A 19,259-nucleotide genomic window follows, 5' to 3' on the forward strand; every position below is an offset into this window, starting at 1 on the left:
TACTTAAGTTAGAATCCTATCTTTTCCTTATTCCCCCACCACCAGGGTCTCAGACATCTTTCCAGTAGTCATGATCTCCACATTAAATAGACCCTAATGGTCTTGCAGGAGGAAAACCTCAGTTGTAGGCAATTCTCTTCACCTCTTTGAGTCTCATCAGTAAAATGGGCACTAATAAAATGTGCATGGAAGGATTGTGAAGATGAAAGCATCAAGGGTTATAGAAAGTAACATTTCTCATCCCATAATCCCAGGCTTCGAGCTACTACCAACAATCATTTGACTCAGCCAGATACTACTCTTTGATAATCATATTTGTCTGGGAATGCAAAATTTGTTGTGGAGCACCAATGAAGGAGAGGAGAGAACAGTGTACAGTGGGAAAAATAGTTAGATATAAATACACATCCTCAAGCCTCTGGTTTCTCAGTTTGTTCAGCTCACTTCCCTAGCACACACCCTGGCCCTGGTAGTGCATCTGGCATTTCCTGCATCCCAAAGAAATCTCTATCCCTTTCAACTGAGGGAGGAAGGGCTGGATTTTCTCATAGGTAAAATTCATGACTAGAGAACCTGCTTTTAAGGAAAGTGAGAACTTTCTGAGAAGGACAGAATGGAAGGATTTTTTCTCCTCATGAGCTGCATGAGCTTCATTTTCCATATCTTCTAAACTAATATATTATTTGGCATATGTTTAAAGACATTCCCCTCATCTAACTTTCCTATATTACAAGGAAACTGGCAATAACTAAAAACAAATAAGATTACCTCACTTTACGTAGTCCAAGTATTACAAAGGGATTTCGTGTTAAATATTGAGTAAAAGGTAGAATTCCCATTCGCATAGTAACTATGAGCAAGAACTCCAGAGCCAGTCTGCCTGGGATCAAAACCAAGGTCTACATTACCGGCTTACCACTTTTTCAAGTTATTTGGTTTGTTCAATCAGCAAGATGGTTACACCTCAAGTGCCTTCCCTAAACAGTTACTACAAGGATAAAATGACTTAATGTCTGTGCAGGGCTTGGAACCATGCATGGCACAAAGTAAGTTATTTAAAAGCAGCTATTAAATGAACGCAATAAATCCCTAATTAATCTTTTCGGTAAAATTTTACCCAAGCATATAGTAAGTGATGGCTTAACTCTCATCCAAAGAGAATGAGTTCTCCAAATGGTTAAACATAATGCTTTCCAAGTAACAATTTGGGAGTCAGAGACTCCTAGCCTTGCATTTTTCTGTGTGGCCCTGGGCTGGTCACTTCTACCTCTCTCTACACTTTTGTCTCATCATCTGTAAAATGGGAATAACAACAACGACCTAGCAGGTGAGATGTGATGGCAGACTGAGAAAATACAGATGTTAAGTTCTTGGTAGAGACAGAGCAATATAGTGCTCAAGAGAACACCCCTGTCCCAAATATATACATGTACACCACCTCCAGCCCAGTCCTAGCAATAGCCCTGAGCTGTTGTGAATTAACCTGTGAGTTAATTACCTCAAATACTACAAGATGAGCTGGGCTTTGCTCTGAAATTTTATTAGAGCTACACAGAGACCTGAAGAATGGGGAGGCTGGCCTTGGGCCCAATGAGAGTAAGAGTCAATGCACATACTTTACCAGGCCAGATCAGAGAAGAGTAATCAGCAGACACAATATGGATAGCTATGAACAAAGCCAGGATGGGGGCCCCACCAGGCCCAGCAAAGAGTTAAAATTCTAAAAAGCAAACTCTGAGGAAGTCTGAGAGTTTTCCAGCTCATCCAGTAAACAGCTCTAAACTGATCTGTTTGGTAATTTTTTCTAGCTATTAGACTTTTTAATAAGTGGGTCTCAACTACAATTTAAAAGAAAAAATAACTTGAGAAATGAAATATGTTTAAAGAAAACTAAAAAGAAAAGCACAACGACTGTTTGCTTGGGTAAAAGGCAAACAAAGTCAACAGACTGGGTTCACTTGGACAAACAGGGTGGAAGTACAGGCAGATATTTCCTTTAGAAGGGTCTTAAGGTTAAAGTATCAATCTCCAAATAAACTAGTTGATATTTTCTGAACATCTGACACCTCGAGTAACATTACCAATTTGCCTAACTAATCACAGGTAAGGTTAACAGTCTCCAATCTTTTTAATAAAATATATTCCTTAAAAAATTAACATGCTTAAAACTTAAAACTTATAAATAAGAGAATTATAATTTGGATATCTGAACAGAAAGTAACAAAATGCACAAAAGAAAGGACAGTGATAAAAAAATGCACTTTCTTAATCCTAGTAAGCACTTAATAATACCTTCCTATTGCAATACTACTATTAAAATCCAGTATCAATGAATGCTCCACCATGACTGCTGACAATGTTATTAGTGGGACAGGCATTTGGAGCTGCCTTTCCAGTCACAGTAAAAGGCCTGAATGATCTCCAAACAGCACGGTCTCTCTAGACACTCCAGTTGAGATGAGTGCAATAAGCAGCCATGACAAAGTATAGACCCCCATCACATGGAGGCAGAGTCAAAGCCTAGGTCTCACAAGAACTGTAGGGTTCAAATTTCCTGCTAAAAGAGAGAGAGAGGGAGAGAGAGAGAGAGAGAGAAAACTGTTTTATTTTGTTCTGCTTGGGAGCACATTGCTCTATGCTAATATCTGTGCTATTAATGGCCCTCCTGAAAACATTTTGCCTTTGAAGAACACCACAGGAGACCTAAGTTGACCATGAAAACTCCCATGCTTGCACAAAGGGAACTTTCTGAATACAGGTAGCATTTAGCAGCCATAGATCAATGCATTACTTCCCAATGGTAAGGGGCCTCAGAATTATGAATTCTCAATTTCAACTACATATATATGACTTTTGCAACAGATGAATACTCAAATTACCTCTACTATCCTACTGAGCATACAAAATGATAAAGCATGTGTATGTAGATAAGCAAAAACTTATCTACAAGGAGAACTATGGTTAACAACAATTGAGTATTTCAAAACAGCTAGTTGGGAGGATTCCAAATGTTTTCAACAAAAGCGATAAATGTCTGAAGGGATAAGATATATTAATTATCCTAATCTGATCATTACATATTATACATATATACTGAAATATCACACTTTGTTTATAAACAGGTACAATTACTACTTCAACTGAAAATAAAAATATATTTTTTAAAAAACCTATCTATAAGGATTTCATTACAAAGCCGTTCTAATACCAGAAAATTAAAATCAAATTCATGCCCCATGGCAACGAAGAGATTAGATACATTATAGTTCATACATTCATTCACAGTATAGCTATCACTCATACACTTAAAATGAGCATAGAAACTGACCATGCTCACAATATATTAAATGAAATGTTGTTAAAGACAAAGTATGCATAGAACAATGTCATTTCCATTTAATAAAAAGTTTGCACAGAAAAAAGGCCAAAATTACAACAGTTAATTTCTTTAGGTGGAAGAATTCTAAATAACTTTATTTTCTTCTGTGTATTTTTATATGTCTTGCAAATCTTCTACAATAAAGGCAAAGATCTATAATCCCTTATCTATATTCCAAACATCTGAAAAGCTCTAAAAATGTACTTGTGTAAGTTAGCAGCAAAACTGTTTAGCTGTAAAACCTGATCTAAACCGATATGAAGCTTCTTCATATTTAGTGTGAATATTTACAGGTTTTACCGCAGAAATAGAACATTTTAGCGTGTTGCCAAAATCTCTGTAGGGGCTTAATATCACTCTCCCAACAATCCCAAAATTTTGGATTTCAAAACATCAAAGTACTATTACAGCCATGCATTAATTTGTAACTGCCACCACTATCATTTTTGGGCTTTTAAAAGTGGGATTCCTCACATGTGAAAAGGTTAGGATCCTCTGTTATCGATTATTATAAATTTTTAAATCACAAGTTGAAAAACAAAACAAAACAAAACATGTCCTTAACAAACAGGATCATCATTCTGGTTCATCAAAGCAGGCAAGCATCTAGCTCCCGTCAGATGATTCTGGCAGCCAAGGTCTGTCTACCAATCTTTTGGCATGTATCAGGCATTATGTGCCTGGCATATTTTAGTTTGATGCTTCTTTAAAAGGCAGAGAGACTAGAGCTGTGTTTCAAGTGGTAGAGTGCCTGCCTAGCAAACACAAAGCCCTGAGTTCAAATGTCAGTACTACCAAAAAAAAATACTAATAATAAAATTAAAAAACAGGTACTATCCCAGGTACACTCTACATATGAAGACACAGAAGCTTGCAGAAATTTCATAACTTGCCTAAGTCACAAGACAGAGCTGGGTCAGAGCCTGACCCTGAGTTGCCATGCCACGACCTTTCCAGTATGGTAAGCTGGGACAGGCAGCTCTTCTTCCTGAGTCATGTCCACCACTTTTAATAGTTGCAATAACTAACATCACCAGCAGACAAGACTGGTTTTAAAGCAGAGACAACTGACTTTTAAAAACTGTTTTTTTATTTGTAAACCAAATGAACTTGATCTACAAATTACTGAGAAAGAGTAAATAAAAAGCCATACCATATAATTTCTGGTATTACTACCATTAACTCTAACCACACCAAAGTTATTTGAAGATGTTCTATGAATGTAACATATTATACAATATAATTTTCTATGCCACAAAAAATCTCCCAGTAATCTTTTGGAAATCAGTGTGGGAAACATTCGCTGAAGGCGCTCCAAAAAAAAACAGTGTAAGTTCCTACCCACAGGAGAACCTGACTTTTCCTAGAACAAACTCTTCACTGTCTACTTTTGGGGTTTCCTTGGTGTCTCTGGGCTACAAAACCTAGTAATTTACTTTCCTACTGAAGACTAGGGCAGAAATAGCCTGAACTTCCTTTTTGCAAACCAAAATTCACAGCTGTTTGGGCAAATAAACCAAGAAGGAGGGGAGAACTTTTTTGAAGGAATTTTTCTGGCCAAGGATGCAACTTTCACTGGGACCATAACCCCATGACAAGTGAATATACTAAAGCTAACTGTATACAAACCAAATTCTTCAGACCACAAGATTGTTCCACTCTTTCCAGTCTCTAATTTTGGTAATTAATGCAGTAAAAACTGAACTTACATTGGAAATTCAAAAAGAGAGCGATCAATGACTTATTAAATCTCTGAATATTATCTTTCACTCAGTTTAATAGTAGTCATGCTAGATAGATTTTTTTTCGGGGGTGGGGGGGAGGTTTGCTGGAGATCAAACTCATGCATGTTGGGAAGTGCTCATTTTGTTTGTTTGATATAAAGTAACCACCACAGAAGACATTTCCAGGCATGTAACCTTGTACTGTTGTTTTTAACAGGGTAACCACATTCTCCTTTACAAAAAGTAATAATATATAACAATTCCAAAATAAAGGAAAAGGGCTGCCATCCCAACAGTCACACTTAAAAATTAAAAGGAGTATTTTAAGAAGTTCTTGAAAAACTGCTTTTAATTAATTTAGGTAATTTAGTGGAAAATCCAGAAAATGTTATCTTAGTTATCCTAGGGAATTAGCTGTGTGTTTTTGTTGTTGTTTTTAATTCTTGGCATGCTTTTAGAAGAGCAGGAACTTAGATCAAACAAATCCACAAGACCCTGTTTCCAGGTCTCCCATTTTACAATCCCTACATGGTCAGGGTTGTCCTCATCCTTAGGATGTTAAAATCAAAGTAGGCATGGTCAAAAAGAAATCTGGACAGTAGGGCAAAAGTAAAAAAAAGCAAGAGAAAAAGATGTGCCATTAAAATCTCCAAGCTATAGAGGCATTCTGGGGTGAACAAAGAATCATGTACAAAGAATGGTTATGCTCACCACTCTTTAAAAAAAAAAAAAAGTAATCCCAGCACTTGGGAAGCTGAAGCAGGAAGATCACAAGTTGAAGACCAACTTGGGCTATATACTGAGCTCCAGGCTGGCCTTGACTACATAGTAAGACTCTTGTCTCAACAAAACAAAAAGTGTGCATTTTTTTAAATAAACATTACTAATCTTTCTTAAAAACAATCAACTACTTGTCAAATCTAGTATTTGGGAGAATCTGTTACTGTCCACAAGATAGGGTTCATTTTTGAAAAAAAAAATTCATTCTTTGTTCCTTATCTTAGAATCTTTTCATATCTTAGGGAATGCATGTCTATTTGGAGGTATTCGTTTTGTTTTGTTTTGTTTTTTCCACAAGATGGAAGAGTAAAAATGAGCTTATACCAAATCTCTTGCTACTGTCTATAATTTTTCAGATTTCTCCAGCAAACTTCCTTGGCTTCCCCTTTTCATTCTTCTCATCTTTGAGAAATTAAGAACAGGATTTTCTTAAACCATGACATAAGTCTCCTCCACAATTACAACCTTTGGTTTCATTTCTCTGGGCTTCTGAACCCTGAGGGATGCATTTCACTTTACCTTCCTATTCATGTACACCAGCACACAGTTCAGGACTCAACTTACAGTTTGAAGCTATTATATAATCAGTCTTCTTTTGTCATTTCCTTTTCTCAGATCACTGGTCCTTTCATTGTTAGACTTCACTTTTAACCCAAATATTACTGCATTCTCAAACAGAAACTGTTTTCCTGGTAACTAATAGTTTCACTATAACCCTAAATACAGCAAAATTTCCATTCTATGAGACTCTGAATACCTGCTATGTGCCTAGGGCTAAAAAACATCCTAAGTTAAAAAGTTTAATACAGTGTCTGTCCCAAGCTCCCAAGCTGTAGACTGAAGGTGTGCACCCATTATACAGTTAGAAAATGAGTCAGTATTACACAAAGTATAATTCATGCAATCCAGAACCTCTGTAAGACTTGACATTTTGGATAACTATGTTTTCTAGCTAACCTACTGCTTCATCCTTTCAGGCAGCAAAAATTATACCTGAATCATGTTGAGTGGAAAACTAAAATACATATTTTTCCTACTTTCACTAACAAGTTATATTAAACATAATTGAATTGTTATTTAATGGCTAAAAGTACAAAAATAAACATAAATTGTAGCACTGTGATAGAGTACAATGCTGCCTGGAGCCTACTCAGGTGCGTAGGGCTATAAACATCTATGTCAAAAGCCTCGAATAACTAAGGGAGTTGGGGAGGGGAGCATGGAATAAATTTTGCCCTTTTTTTTTTTTTTGACAATCTGTCACACCGATATATATCATATTACTATAAATTCTGTAAGGGAATATATAGGGAGAAGGGCTAATTCTGATAAAGCACCTACAATGTACCAGGTCTGAGATACATTTTACAGTGCATCTAGCAATCACTACACCTGGCACCAAGTTGATGGGTAAACATTTGGTTAATGAATGGCATTAATATGACTGACTGAGCAGGTCCTCTCCTTTATTTGCTCTTTCTAATCTCCATGCCTTGGGGGAAAAAAAAAATCACTGAACATAAAAGAACATCATTTAAAATGTGTCTGGCATGGCTGAGTGCTGTTGGCTCACACCTGTAATCCTAGCGACTTGGGTGGCTGAGTTCTGAAGGATCACAGTTCAAGACCAGCCCAAAGACATAGTTCCCAAGACCCCATCTCCAAAATAACCAGAACAAAAAGAGCTGGAGGTGTGGTTCAAGCAGTAGAGTGCCAGCTTTGCACGTGCAAAGTCTTGAGTTCAAACACCAGTCCCACAAAAAAAAAAAAAAAAAAAAAAGGAAATTTGCACATAGCAGGTACAGCATGGCAAAACTGTAAGCAATAAACTGAGGATAACTAACAGTGAGTCCCTAGAATGTGCAAGGAACAGTGGCAAGTTCATTGTATACATTACCTAAGACAATACCTAGAAGGCAGGTAGTATTATCCTCAGATATGGAAACAGAGGCTCAAAGTGGTTGGCTAACTTACAAAAAGTCAGAAGGTAGTTGGTGGTAGCAGTGGACTGTGAATCCAGGCAGCCTGATACCAGAACAAGTGATCTTCAGTCTAACACTGTATAGACTGAATAAAGGAATGGTAAACACACAGAGTCAAAACAACACGAAATATTTAACACTTTCTTTTCTAGTAGAAGTCTTCTTGGTTGACTTTCTGATTCTCAGGTACACTCTCAATAGGTGAGGAATAGTATATGTAAATATTATACTGACAGGCCAAAGTGATAAACTAAGTATGATCAGCTAAGTATGAGCTGATAAACCATATACTATAGATGTGTTCCCAAGTAGTGGCTACAGAGATCTGTGTGTATTTGGGTCACCAGGGAGAGCTTTAAGAAGTTAAGACCTAAGCCCAAGGAGTGTAAGAATGAGAGAAGGGTGCATTTTGTAGCTTAAGAATACACACAGCCTTTGTGAAATAAGGGGCAGGGGGCAAAAATACATAACTAAATACACATAGGATTTAAAGCTACACCCACTGAAGCTCTAAGTTCCTTAAATAGCTGGACAAAGATAGGTTGCAAGTGGCTACACTAGTGGGGGTGGTAGGCACCAACTAATACAAAGGCCAGATCTGAAGCTGTGATTCCCCAGTTCTCATTAAATAACCCAGGTTCTTGACAGAGAGAGGGAGGCTGGGGTCATAGGGGACTCACCTCCACTATTTCTAAACTTACAGAGAGAGGACATGCTGACCTAGGGATTATGTAAATGCATGGTCTCATTTGCTCAGAAATCTTTCAGTAGGTTTAACCAGAGTCACCTCTAATTAATGACACACCTAGGGTAACAAGATCCTCCCTGCCCCTAGGAGTCACAGGAATGAGAAGCTTTTAGGATCTAGGGCCTGTACAACAGACAGAGGAGCAAGTCAGGAGTAGGCTTTCTTGCTCTGGGGAAGGGAGACACCACCAGTGATTTATGACAGAGACTGAACACAACATCAAGAAGCCCAAGGTAGAAGCATGGTGCTCAACAGACCTCCTCGTCTTGCTAACTAAATGGCAGCTAAATCTTCAGCAAAATTTCACCAACCTCTAAGTGAAAGTACCAAGAATAACTTGACCTGTACTTGAAGGCAGAAGATACTTGAAAGTTTCTAGCTCCAGTAGGATGTGCTGGGAGTTGAAGCATCTCTGGCAGATCTCCAACTGCTACATCAATTCATTAGTGACAGAGGCACCTCCAAACTTATATAGTCTTTCCCATATCTTTCAGACATTAAAACTGCAGAAAGCCAAAGAATCTAGGTAGGAGTGAAAATCCAATTTGTGCATTCAACATTCATTTATTGAGCAAGACACTCATCTCAGAGCCTGAGAATATAAACATGAGAAAAACTGTCACTCTGATAGAAGTATACCAATCTACTCTTATTTTATTTCTAAGGTGCCCAACTACTTAAGGGTCCAAGGAGGAAGTTCTCCTAGAGGCTTACAAGCACCAAAGAAGTCACCTTTCTCACTTCCATACCTCTGATCATAGTATGTCCAACTGAAACATTCCTATCGTACTTGATCTACCCAAACCCTCACTTTCTTCAAGGTCAGCTTAAGTCCCTCTTCTCCTGGGGTGGGGAGGGTGGGGGAAGGGAAGAAGTCATGACTTCCATCAAATCCCAAAGTGATGTCTCTGTACTCTGAATTACCAACAATTACAGTCAGTACCAGCACCATGCTTATTTAGAAATTGGTCATCCTCCAACTGTTTCTTTTATTTATTCAACAAATCTTGAGTACCCTACTATGAGCCAGTATTGTTCCCAGGGCTGGAGAAATAGTAGCAAACAATTCTGGGTTTTTCTTTTCCAGAGGAAGCCCCTGGACAGGGTTCTTCTCTTACAATGCTTTTCAAAATCTTCTTGTAAGGATCTGAGTTGGTACTCTGTACTTAATACCTAACGATTTTTTTACAGCCTTGTGTTTCTTTGGTCCAAGCTCACTCAAATTGAAGTTACATAAACTAATAGGGAACACAAGCCATTTCTAAGTGAACTTCCACATCTTAGAAACCTCAGAAGAACAAGGAAGGAAAAGAAAACAGGCTATGAAAGTGTCGCTGAACAAACACATTTTACTCACACTGACATAGCACCTCCAATCCCCCTTCAGAGCCACACAAAAGGGATCTCCCCCTCCCCTCCCCGAAGCCTTGCATCCCCAGATCCCAGTGTTTATTTTAGCAGATCTTGGAAACGTTTAAAGCACCTCAGTTTGCTAAACACGTCTTTCTAAATCTTTATTTCTTAATGATAAACCCTGCATATGCCACTTAGACTAATCCGGTGAGGAGGGCTACAAGGAACAACACTTGGAGCTTCGAGTCAAAAAAGGGCTCAAAGGCGAACATTTCGAACGTGATAAATCCAGAAACAATTTTAATATAAACAAAAGCGCAGTCCTGCAGAGCCTAGTGGAAGATTCCAAGTTCCTAAGAGAAGGAAATCCACAGAATTTCCTCCAGGGGAGCCTCGAGACTCTGGAAGGCGTGGGAGTTTCTGCATGAGGTGGGGGAGGTTGCATATATATATACACATGTATACGTATTTGCTCGAAAGTGGCTTTTGTGAGAAACAACAGCTGGCACCCCAGAGCGGACGAAGGTGAAGCCCGGCTGTGCCATGCCGCGGAGGCTGCCACCTGGGCACTCCCACCATTCTTCGCAGCCAGGTCAGGACGCGAGATAAGGGCAGCCCGCGCTCCCCTGGGCTCCCGGTTCCGCAGGCCCGGCACGCCGCAAGCCCACCCGTCCGAGCCCAGGGAGCTCAGACCTCTCTGGGGACCCAGGAGACCCGCGAGGGAGAGGGTCCCCAGGCGGCGGCCCGACCCGCGCGTACCCACCTGAGCAGACTGGAGAGGGGGTGACTGGAAGAGCCGAGGCCGCCACTGCCGCCGCCGCCGCCGCCGCCGCCCCCGGAGCCGCCGCCGCCGCCGCCGCCGCCCCCGAAGCCTGAAGAGAGCCGCTTCCCGGACAGCAGCTTCTCCACGGCCGGGAGGTGCCCGGTGCGGGCCGCCTCCAGCAGCTCCTGCTCCTTCCCCATCCCCAACACCGCCACCCCCTGGACCCCCTCCCAGGGGTCGCCGCGGAGCCTGTTCGGGATCCCAAACTTTCCGTCTCCGGGCAACGCACCCCCCAGACCTGCCGGGGACACCACCCCCCCTCCCCCCTCCCCCGCCTTCTGCCCCCCCACCGGCGCGTCACTTCCGGGATCCGGCGTCACGCGTCACCGCGCCCCCGCGCCCCGCCCCCTTGCCCACCTAGCTGGGCGGGGCTCCGGGGCCCGCGCAGGTGGACCTCCTTTACCGAGCAGGGCTCGGACCGCCAAGGGTCGATCCTGTGCGTGGCATTCGCTTAACAGGTGGAAGAGGACACACAGGGCCCACCTGTGAGCGCCTTCATAAGTGCGCTCCTCTCCCAAAGGTTTGGGGAGCTCACGGGACTAGAAGTATGATAATTCCTCCAGGCCAATGTAGAAATAAAAGAAATTTGTTAACGCGCACCTCCATTTCCAAGTCCATTCTTTAAAGATACATAAATTAAATATGTAATAGGTTCAGGGACCCAGTGATACAGAGATGAATAAAACCGCCTCTCTCCCGTCACTCAATGAAGAAAGAGGACATTTTTAAATAGAAATATCCCAGCCACTTTATCCTCCCAACCCATAAAATGTTTTGCTTCAGTTTAACTTTTTTTTTTTAAGTACTGGAGTTTGAACTCAGGGCTTCGCTCTTGCTAGCTTAAATAAAACTTTCAAAAGAGAGCGCTCCTTTTTTGCAGGGTTTCCTCTTCCTATGAGAGTAATCAAACTGACATTTTTAAGGTCAGGTTTGTGAAACCAACTCCAATCTTGAGTACTGGTGAACTGCAGAAAAAGTTACGTAACTGGATAAGAACTATCTGTTTTGTTGCCCGGCACTAGCAGTGTTTCTGACTCGGGGCAACCCACCCCCAGACCGGCCGGGACTCACCGCCCCCCTTTTCCCCCCCCCCCGTCTTCTCTAGTCGATAGTTGAGTGAATAAACGAATTGGATACATTCTGCTCAAGCTGAATGACTCCCCCGCAACCCCCCCTTAGGCACTTTGCGAAATAAAAGGGAAATGCTAACAATTCTCTGATAAACGCAGCCCGCGGTCTCGGTCCATGTGAAATACACGAAGTCGAGTCCTTGCTTGAAAGTTTACCAGTCGCATTCAATAATGCCGGTATTACCACGGAACTGAGTTTTCTCCACTATCCGCCAACATTACACGGAGGGAGACTGGTGAAGGAAGAGGTTAACTGGACTCGTATTTCTAGAAATGAAGCCCTAGTAAACAAAACTGAGCTCCTTTTACAAATGCATGTTTCCTAGAGCGAAGAACCCACACTTCCGACTTTTCGCCCACTACTACGAAACCAGAATTGAATCCTTCAAGTCGTGTACGCCCGCCTTCAAATGACCCCTCCGAGGCGCCGTATAAGGATGACGTCATCTCAGCGCGACAACAGGAAGTAAGCGCCCGGCCTTCTGTGCGGCTCCCAATCTCGAGTTCCAGCATCTGACAGCGCTAAGAGCTTCTCTGCTCTACTCCTCCCCGCGATGGACCATGCCGGAGAATCACCCACCGACAAAGGCGCAGAAGCAGGGGCGTCAGATGAAACGACCGCTGCTCCCGGGGCCCCGGAGCCTACCGACACCGACGGAATGCCGGAGGAAACTGACGGAGACGGAGATGCAGACCTAAAAGAAGCCGCGGCGGAGGAAGGCGAGGTGAGAAAGAAGAAATGGGTTGATGAGACTGGAGGAGTACCTCGAGATTGTGTTACTGGCTGCTTGCCCAGCTTGCTGGGTTGGTTTCTCCCAAGCCGGGAGAGCTCGAACCTCACCAGCTGCGATCCCGAGGGCGAAGGGAGGGGACTATAAAATTCTGTGTTGGTTCGGTTGCAGAAGCCAAGCGCTGGGTTAATATTTTTAATCCTTGCCTTTAGGGATTAAAGTTTCTTCTAACAGAATTTAAACAGGCTTTTCCTGGTGAGGAAGTTGGGATCCGATGTCACACTAAGTCTTAGTGCAGGAACTAGAACCCAAGATTCCTAGTACCTCTTTTCACCGCAGTACTGTTCCTCTTAGATGTTACAGTTTAAGCACAGCTTTTGTCTTTAACAGTGGCAGAGTCAACCCGATCCGGTAAAAGGAGATTTTGGGTAAATCGTGTTCATAACCTCCTGAGACATTTAACTGCTACCAATGTCCTGAGTGGTAATATCTAGGGGTCTCTATAGTGTTAAAACCACAAACCATCAGTTGTCCACCCCAGGAGCTCAGCATTGTTGCCTAGCTGAGCAACAGGCAGTGGACCGATATCTCAGCGTTCTCTGGGTTCTAGTTCTACAGGCAGAATCTCGGGGTTCTAAAGCCAGAAGTGACTTGAGAGATCATGCAATGAACATTAGGAAAGATGAAAATTGCTTTTCAGAGCATGAATTTGCATCAATATATGTACAGAAAACTTTTTTTAAAGAAAAATATAACAAAACTCTTTGGTTTTGAGATAGGGTACCTGGGGTGTGTAGCCCAGATGGCCTTGAACTCTATCCTCTTGCTTTTGCCTTCTGAAGTGACAAAAACTATTTTCAGAAGGAAACTTGAAAACAGGTCTCAAGGGCAGAAAGAATTTGAATAGACTAGTTGACTAAGAGACCTTACTACATACAGAAATTTGCACCCAAAAGGATAAAATTGTGATGCTTCTAAAATCTTTTTAAAAATTGATTGTAGAGCCAGGTTTAGTAACAGTTGTAATCCAGCACTTGAATGCCAAAGCAGCAGGATCTGGAGTTCAATATATATATATTATATATATCATATATATATACCACTATATATATCATATATATATATACATGATATATATATCATGTACCAGACCACAAAGCAATAAACCTGAAATTAACACCAGAATATACCCCCGTCCAAAAGCAAGCACTAATCAGACATGGTTAAACTATTTTGAAATGGCCTTTAGACTTAAGAAATAAATAGTAACAGTATTATCAGAATCTATAGGATTTGATCATAGCTTTATTTAGAAAAAATTCATAGCCTTACATATTTTTTAAAATAATCACCCAACTGAAGAAACCAGAAAAAGAACAAAATAAACTAGAAGACTGTAGAAACAAGACCTTAATAAGGATAAAAGTAAATACTAACGAATGATCACTTAAAAAGCTGGAGGGTAGGGCTTGTGGAGTGGCTGAAGTGGTAGAGCATCTTCCCAGCAAGCATGAGGCCCTGAGTTCAAATCCCAGTACTGAAGAAGAAAAAAAAAGCTGAGGGGTTAAGCTCAGTGGTCGAGTGCAAATGTAAAGCTGCAAGCAATACTACCAAAAAGAAAGGAAGGGACAGAGAAAGGAAACATTGACTTAATGTTCAAGTTTAGATCAAATAAATGTGCAAGTCTAAGAAAAAGAGATAATTTTTAAGGAAAATGTAAATCACCAAAATTGAAGCACAAAGAGGTTAGAAATCTGGTATAAATTAATTACTAGAAAGAAATTGAAAAGATTGTCAAAGATACGCTATATTCACATTCCACTGCCCTCCATATTCCTATGAATTTAAATCTCAGTTCCTCTTTAAGGGAAGCAATTAAATGTCAATAATGAGTTTTGTTGTATGCTTAAGAGTTCATAGAGGGGGCCAAAATTTGGATCTGATATTTATTCTTATTGAACAAACATTAAACATCTAGCATGAGTAAAACTTAAGTGCTTATGGGGGAGATAAATAACAGTAGACAAGGTTAATCTTCAGGAAGTTTTCAGTCTAGTAATGGGAAGTATATATTTGCATGACACAGTAGGATTGAAGGATAAGAAGAAAAGAATATCTCATGTGGGAGAAGCTCACTTAAAAGTTCCAAATTAAAACGCATTATTTTGATGAAAAGGGGGCCTCCTTTTTAATATTCTTTCGATATGGAATCAGCACCTGTGACTCGATTTCTACATCTGAAGTCACAATTGCTGGCTGATGGAGAGGACTTTGCTGACAGGTCAGAAGAGTGAGCCCAGACAAAGAGTGGTTGTTTTGATCTTTGGTATTTCCTTACTAGAAATACCAAACTTGAAATTCTAGAAATAGTAAACTTGAAAACTGGATAATTTAGCTAGTTTTCTTTCACAGTTGGGCTATAATCTTCCTTTAGGAGATAGATTGTATTTTACACTTAATATATAGCCAATGCCTAGAACCAAAGATATATCCAATAAATGAATTCGTTGTGTTTTAATGAGGATGATGTGTTCTTGTCTTGCTGAAGCCTGAAAAGTAGGCCAAATATATAACAGGGTTGCTTTCATCTTCCCAGCTCAAGAGTCAGGACATCTCAGATTTAACAGCAGTTGAAAGGGAAGATTCATCATCACTTACTCCTGCAGCCAAAAAACTGAAAATAGATAGCAAAGAAAAGAAAGAGAAGAAGCAGAAGGTGGATGAAGATGAGATCCAGAAAATGCAGTGAGTCACTTTCTGGTCATTCCCTTTTTCAAGGCTCTAACTCAACTATACAAATCTAATCAATTTTCTTGGCCTTTAATTGTTTTTTCTTTTTTAAACTCAAAAGAAAATAAAGTAATACTTTATGTTATAGTATAGTAAATACAAATAAGAAAAATGAAAAAAAAAATCTCACCACCACGAGATATACACTAATATTATGATATATATGTCCCAAGATATTGCGTATTCATATGTCTAAATAAAATTAAATAATTTCTTTTTCAAAAATGAATGCTATATTCTCTTATTTTCCATGTTAGTAATTATACATCTAGGTCATAATTCTCTGCAGAAACTTCATTATCTAATTATAATAGTATGGGTAGTATGGGCATATTGCAAATAATATAGAGAATACAGAAACAAAAAATTATATATATATATATATATATATAAATATGCATACACATGTATACATATACACACGTATTTCAAGCTGTTTTTGTTTTTTTGTTTTGTTTTTTTTTCCAAGCTGGTTTCTGATAGCTAAATATTTTTGTGTCAGCAAATATACTCATAAATCATTTTTCTTGGCTGCATTGTATCCCATTATGTGGATAAAAGATAATATGACCAACCCTGTAACTATTGTGGTTGGGTTTTTTTCTTTCCTCTCCTTTCTTCCCCTCTCCTCTTTCCTTTCCTTCCTTCCTTCCTTCCTTTTCTTTCTTCCTTTCCTTTCCTTTCTTTCTTCTTTTTTCTTTCAGTTATATTTCAAATGGGGTCCAGACCAGCCTGGGCCTTAGTCCTCCTTTTTATATTTCCCATAGCTGGGATGATAGGAGTGTGCCACCATACCCAGCTTTTTTTTTTTGGTTAAAATGATGGGATCTGGCAAACTTTTTTCTCTGAGGCTAGCCTCCATCCACAATCTTCCTAGTGTCTACCTCCAAAGTAGTTAGGATTACAGACTTGAGCCACTGCACCCAGCTTCTTTTATATCTTTAGGCACATCTTTGCATACTTGTTAATTGCTTTCTAAGATAAACTCTAACAAGTATATTGCTGAATGAAACAGTATGAACATTTTTCAAAGGCTTTTCATGCGTATTTCCACATTTATGTTATCTTGTTTTAATTTGGTTAAGAGAAGGTAGGTCTTTTTCCTTTGTGTTTATTGGCCATTGATATTTTTGAAAATTTCCTGTTTGTGTCCTTTGTTCATTTTCTAAAATTTTTGGCATGTATTTTATAAATATTTTCCCTAAATGTGTTAATTTTGAAAACTCTGATTTAAATATAAATTTATATATTAAATTTTTATCAGTTTGATAATTTTTTTTTTTCAGTACTGGGGTTTGAACTCAGGGCCTCAAGCTTGTTAAGCAGGCACTCTTACAGCTTGAGCCACCCCACCAGCCCTCTTATTATCAATTTGAAATGCAGTAAGATAGAATTTGGAGGAGGGAGAACCTAATGCTAAAATCACAATCTATATTGTATGATACAGTGGCCCCATGTTAAGTTTTGTCCTTAGTGATAGAAAGGAAATTGTGTTTCACTCTTTCTCAAGTTCCTTAGGAATAGGAATAGTTTACTGCCATTCTTTATAAGCACCAAGCCTAATGCCACTGACTCCTTGAAAATTCATTTTTGAGATTTGCTTTTATTTATTTAATGATATATCTTTAGCAGCCATTCTTATTAGCTAACTTATTACCTGAATCTTTCTCTAGAATCCTGGTTTCTTCTTTTTCTGAGGAGCAACTGAATCGTTATGAAATGTATCGCCGGTCAGCTTTCCCTAAGGCAGCCATTAAAAGGGTAAGGATGGATCATCACCCTTCATTTCCTGTCATCTCCTGAACCAGACTTGGTAACTATGCTATGTCCAGAGCATTTTGACATAAGGTGTTAAAACAAATTGGTTGATTATTTAGGCAGGAGAATAAAAATTATGTTTCTCAACTAAGCAATTTCAGTTTTGTAGGCCAGGTTAGGGTATCAGGTCATAACACACATGAATCCTTATTTTGATAGTCTTAATATCAGCATGCAGCCTTTAGTGAACACTGTTTCAGTGCGAAGCTCTTATTGGCACTACATTCCCAAGCCTTGACTATCTTTTGTTTTTGGGGTTTTTTTGTTTGGTTTTTTTTATTTTGGTAGGGCTAGGATTTGAACTCAGAGCTTCATGCTTGCAAACTCATGCTCAGGTATTCTACTACCTGAGCGACATCTGCAGTTCCCATTGACTGGCTATCTTAATCACAGAGTCTTTGTCTTTCTTTTAAGCTAATCCAGTCCATCACTGGCACCTCCGTGTCCCAGAATGTTGTTATTGCTATGTCTGGTATTTCCAAGGTTTTTGTCGGAGAGGTAGTAGAAGAAGGTGAGTAATACGGGTCACACATACTAGATTATACCTGTGGTGGTCTGATTTTCAAGAATATCTACACCAAAGAACTTAATAAAACACCTATGAGAGTTTCCATATGAACTAGAAATTGACCACGTGGAGAGCCTTGGATTCAGAGCAGACAGACCATTATTTCTTCAGTTTCAATACAAGGGGCAAGGAGCCATATAGGAAATCCCTCTCCCTCATTCCTGTCCTCAGCCCAGGGTGATAGAAACAACTTTATATATTTCACCAGCAGAGCTTGCTTATTTCTGCTGCCAAAAGCAAATATACAAGAAAAGCAACCACCAGGGCTGACCAGTGTGGTACAGTGAATAGTTATTCCTGATATTGTTACCCCTGGGGACAACTACCCCCTCTTTGGAGTAAAAAGCCTGGCTGCTTCCCATCACTAATCTCTAGCTGATAAAACCTTTCATTTTCTTAAGGTCTTAGGAGATAGATTTTAAACTGTTGCCTGTAATGAAGCCCCTTGTGATATTACTAAAAATAACATGAAACATTTTCTGGCATTCTCTTAAAAGGAAATATCCTGGTTTATTTCCTTAGCAAATTTCAGATGTGTTAGGGAGACTTACAGGATTCAAAAGGATTATGTGCTTAATAAGTTCTTATGTGATGGTGACACTTTCTTCCTTCCCTATGCAGCGCTGGATGTATGTGAGAAGTGGGGAGAAATGCCACCACTACAGCCCAAACACATGAGGGAAGCTGTTCGGAGGTTGAAGTCAAAGGGGCAAATTCCCAACTCAAAGCACAAAAAAATCATCTTCTTCTAGACAAAACCCAGGAAGCCCTGTTGCTAAGTAGTTCCAGACATCCTCTTACATGAGGCTTTCTACACTGGTGCTTCGGTAGCTCAGTCCTCCGAGGATTTGATGGTGATGATTTTAATATTTCTCAAAACTGGTATTTGCTGTACCTAGAAGGCATGCAGCTTGTTTCAATCTTGTTTTGACTACATTTTGGACCTTGTAGAGCAATTTGAGGTATTTCACCATTTCTTGGCTAGTTGGAAGAAGAAAGGTGCGAGCCTTCAGCATGTCCTCAACAGGGGAGCTGCTTTCAGAGACACAAAACTTGAGAGAGCTTTCATGGCTTCACATTGAAGCCTGAAGTTGCCAAGGCTTGGGTTTTTCTTACTTCTGGTTCTAAGTAGATGGAACAACCACAGACTTTTGACTTGTGATACTCTGCCATGAAGGACATGGTGGTAACAGGAGTAATGGAATATCATTTAAGACTCTACTGTGGATTTTGGCGAGTGATTATTAAAGTTTTCCAGCTTGCTGCATGTGCATCCATTGTGTCTAGCTGGGGAGAAGTCCATCATTCTTTCTTGGTGTCCAGAGAAAACTGGTCTTGGCTTTTTCATGAAATAGTGTGAGCCCTTCACATTTTCTGTGAGAACTATTAAAATTTCAGCTCACAAACAAGCACTTCAAACGCTGTTTAAAACC

The 19,259-nt window shown here is 39.9% G+C and overlaps 2 protein-coding genes across 9 annotated transcripts in view; one reads left to right on the plus strand and one right to left on the minus strand.

Annotated features, from left to right (window-relative positions):
- The window catches only part of Anks1a (ankyrin repeat and sterile alpha motif domain containing 1A), a 161,071-nt gene extending 150,082 nt beyond the window's left edge, over positions 1–10,989 (minus strand). For 2 of the 7 annotated variants that reach the window (XM_074082384.1, XM_020164127.2), the window contains exon 1: positions 10,730–10,944. In XM_074082384.1, the coding sequence (XP_073938485.1) occupies positions 10,730–10,929 (200 nt within the window). In that variant the 5' untranslated portion in view covers positions 10,930–10,944. Of the gene's footprint in view, positions 1–10,729 lie in introns of all 7 variants that reach the window. The other 5 variants (XM_020164128.2, XM_074082383.1, XM_020164122.2 and 2 more) reach the window with 5 other exon arrangements.
- Positions 10,990–12,353: 1,364 nt separating this feature from the next.
- Taf11 (TATA-box binding protein associated factor 11) lies at positions 12,354–19,093 on the plus strand. Of its 2 annotated transcripts, XM_020164130.2 has the most exons (5): positions 12,355–12,644; positions 15,247–15,395; positions 17,114–17,201; positions 17,673–17,769; positions 18,448–19,093. In XM_020164130.2, the coding sequence occupies exons 1-5, from the start codon at positions 12,474–12,476 to the stop codon at positions 18,576–18,578; spliced, it is 636 nt and encodes a 211-aa protein (XP_020019719.1). In that variant the 5' UTR covers positions 12,355–12,473; the 3' UTR covers positions 18,579–19,093. The 2 variants fall into 2 exon arrangements, with proteins under 2 accessions (XP_020019720.2, XP_020019719.1); XM_020164131.2 differs by lacking the exon at positions 17,673–17,769 and having other exon boundaries at positions 12,354–12,644.
- Positions 19,094–19,259: the final 166 nt, after the last annotated feature.

The sequence above is a fragment of the Castor canadensis genome, chromosome 8 (genome assembly GCF_047511655.1).
Source record: "Castor canadensis chromosome 8, mCasCan1.hap1v2, whole genome shotgun sequence".
NCBI lineage: Eukaryota > Metazoa > Chordata > Mammalia > Rodentia > Castoridae > Castor > Castor canadensis.

Bases quoted from the DNA above. Each gene is read 5' to 3' on its own strand.
- Taf11 (XM_020164130.2), top strand. From the start codon at position 12,474: ATGGACCATGCCGGAGAATCACCCACCGACAAAGGCGCAGAAGCAGGG. The intron at 12,645-15,246 runs GTGAGAAAGAAG...TCATCTTCCCAG, and splicing joins CCGCGGCGGAGGAAGGCGAG to CTCAAGAGTCAGGACATCTC. The intron at 17,770-18,447 runs GTGAGTAATACG...TTCCCTATGCAG, and splicing joins CGGAGAGGTAGTAGAAGAAG to CGCTGGATGTATGTGAGAAG.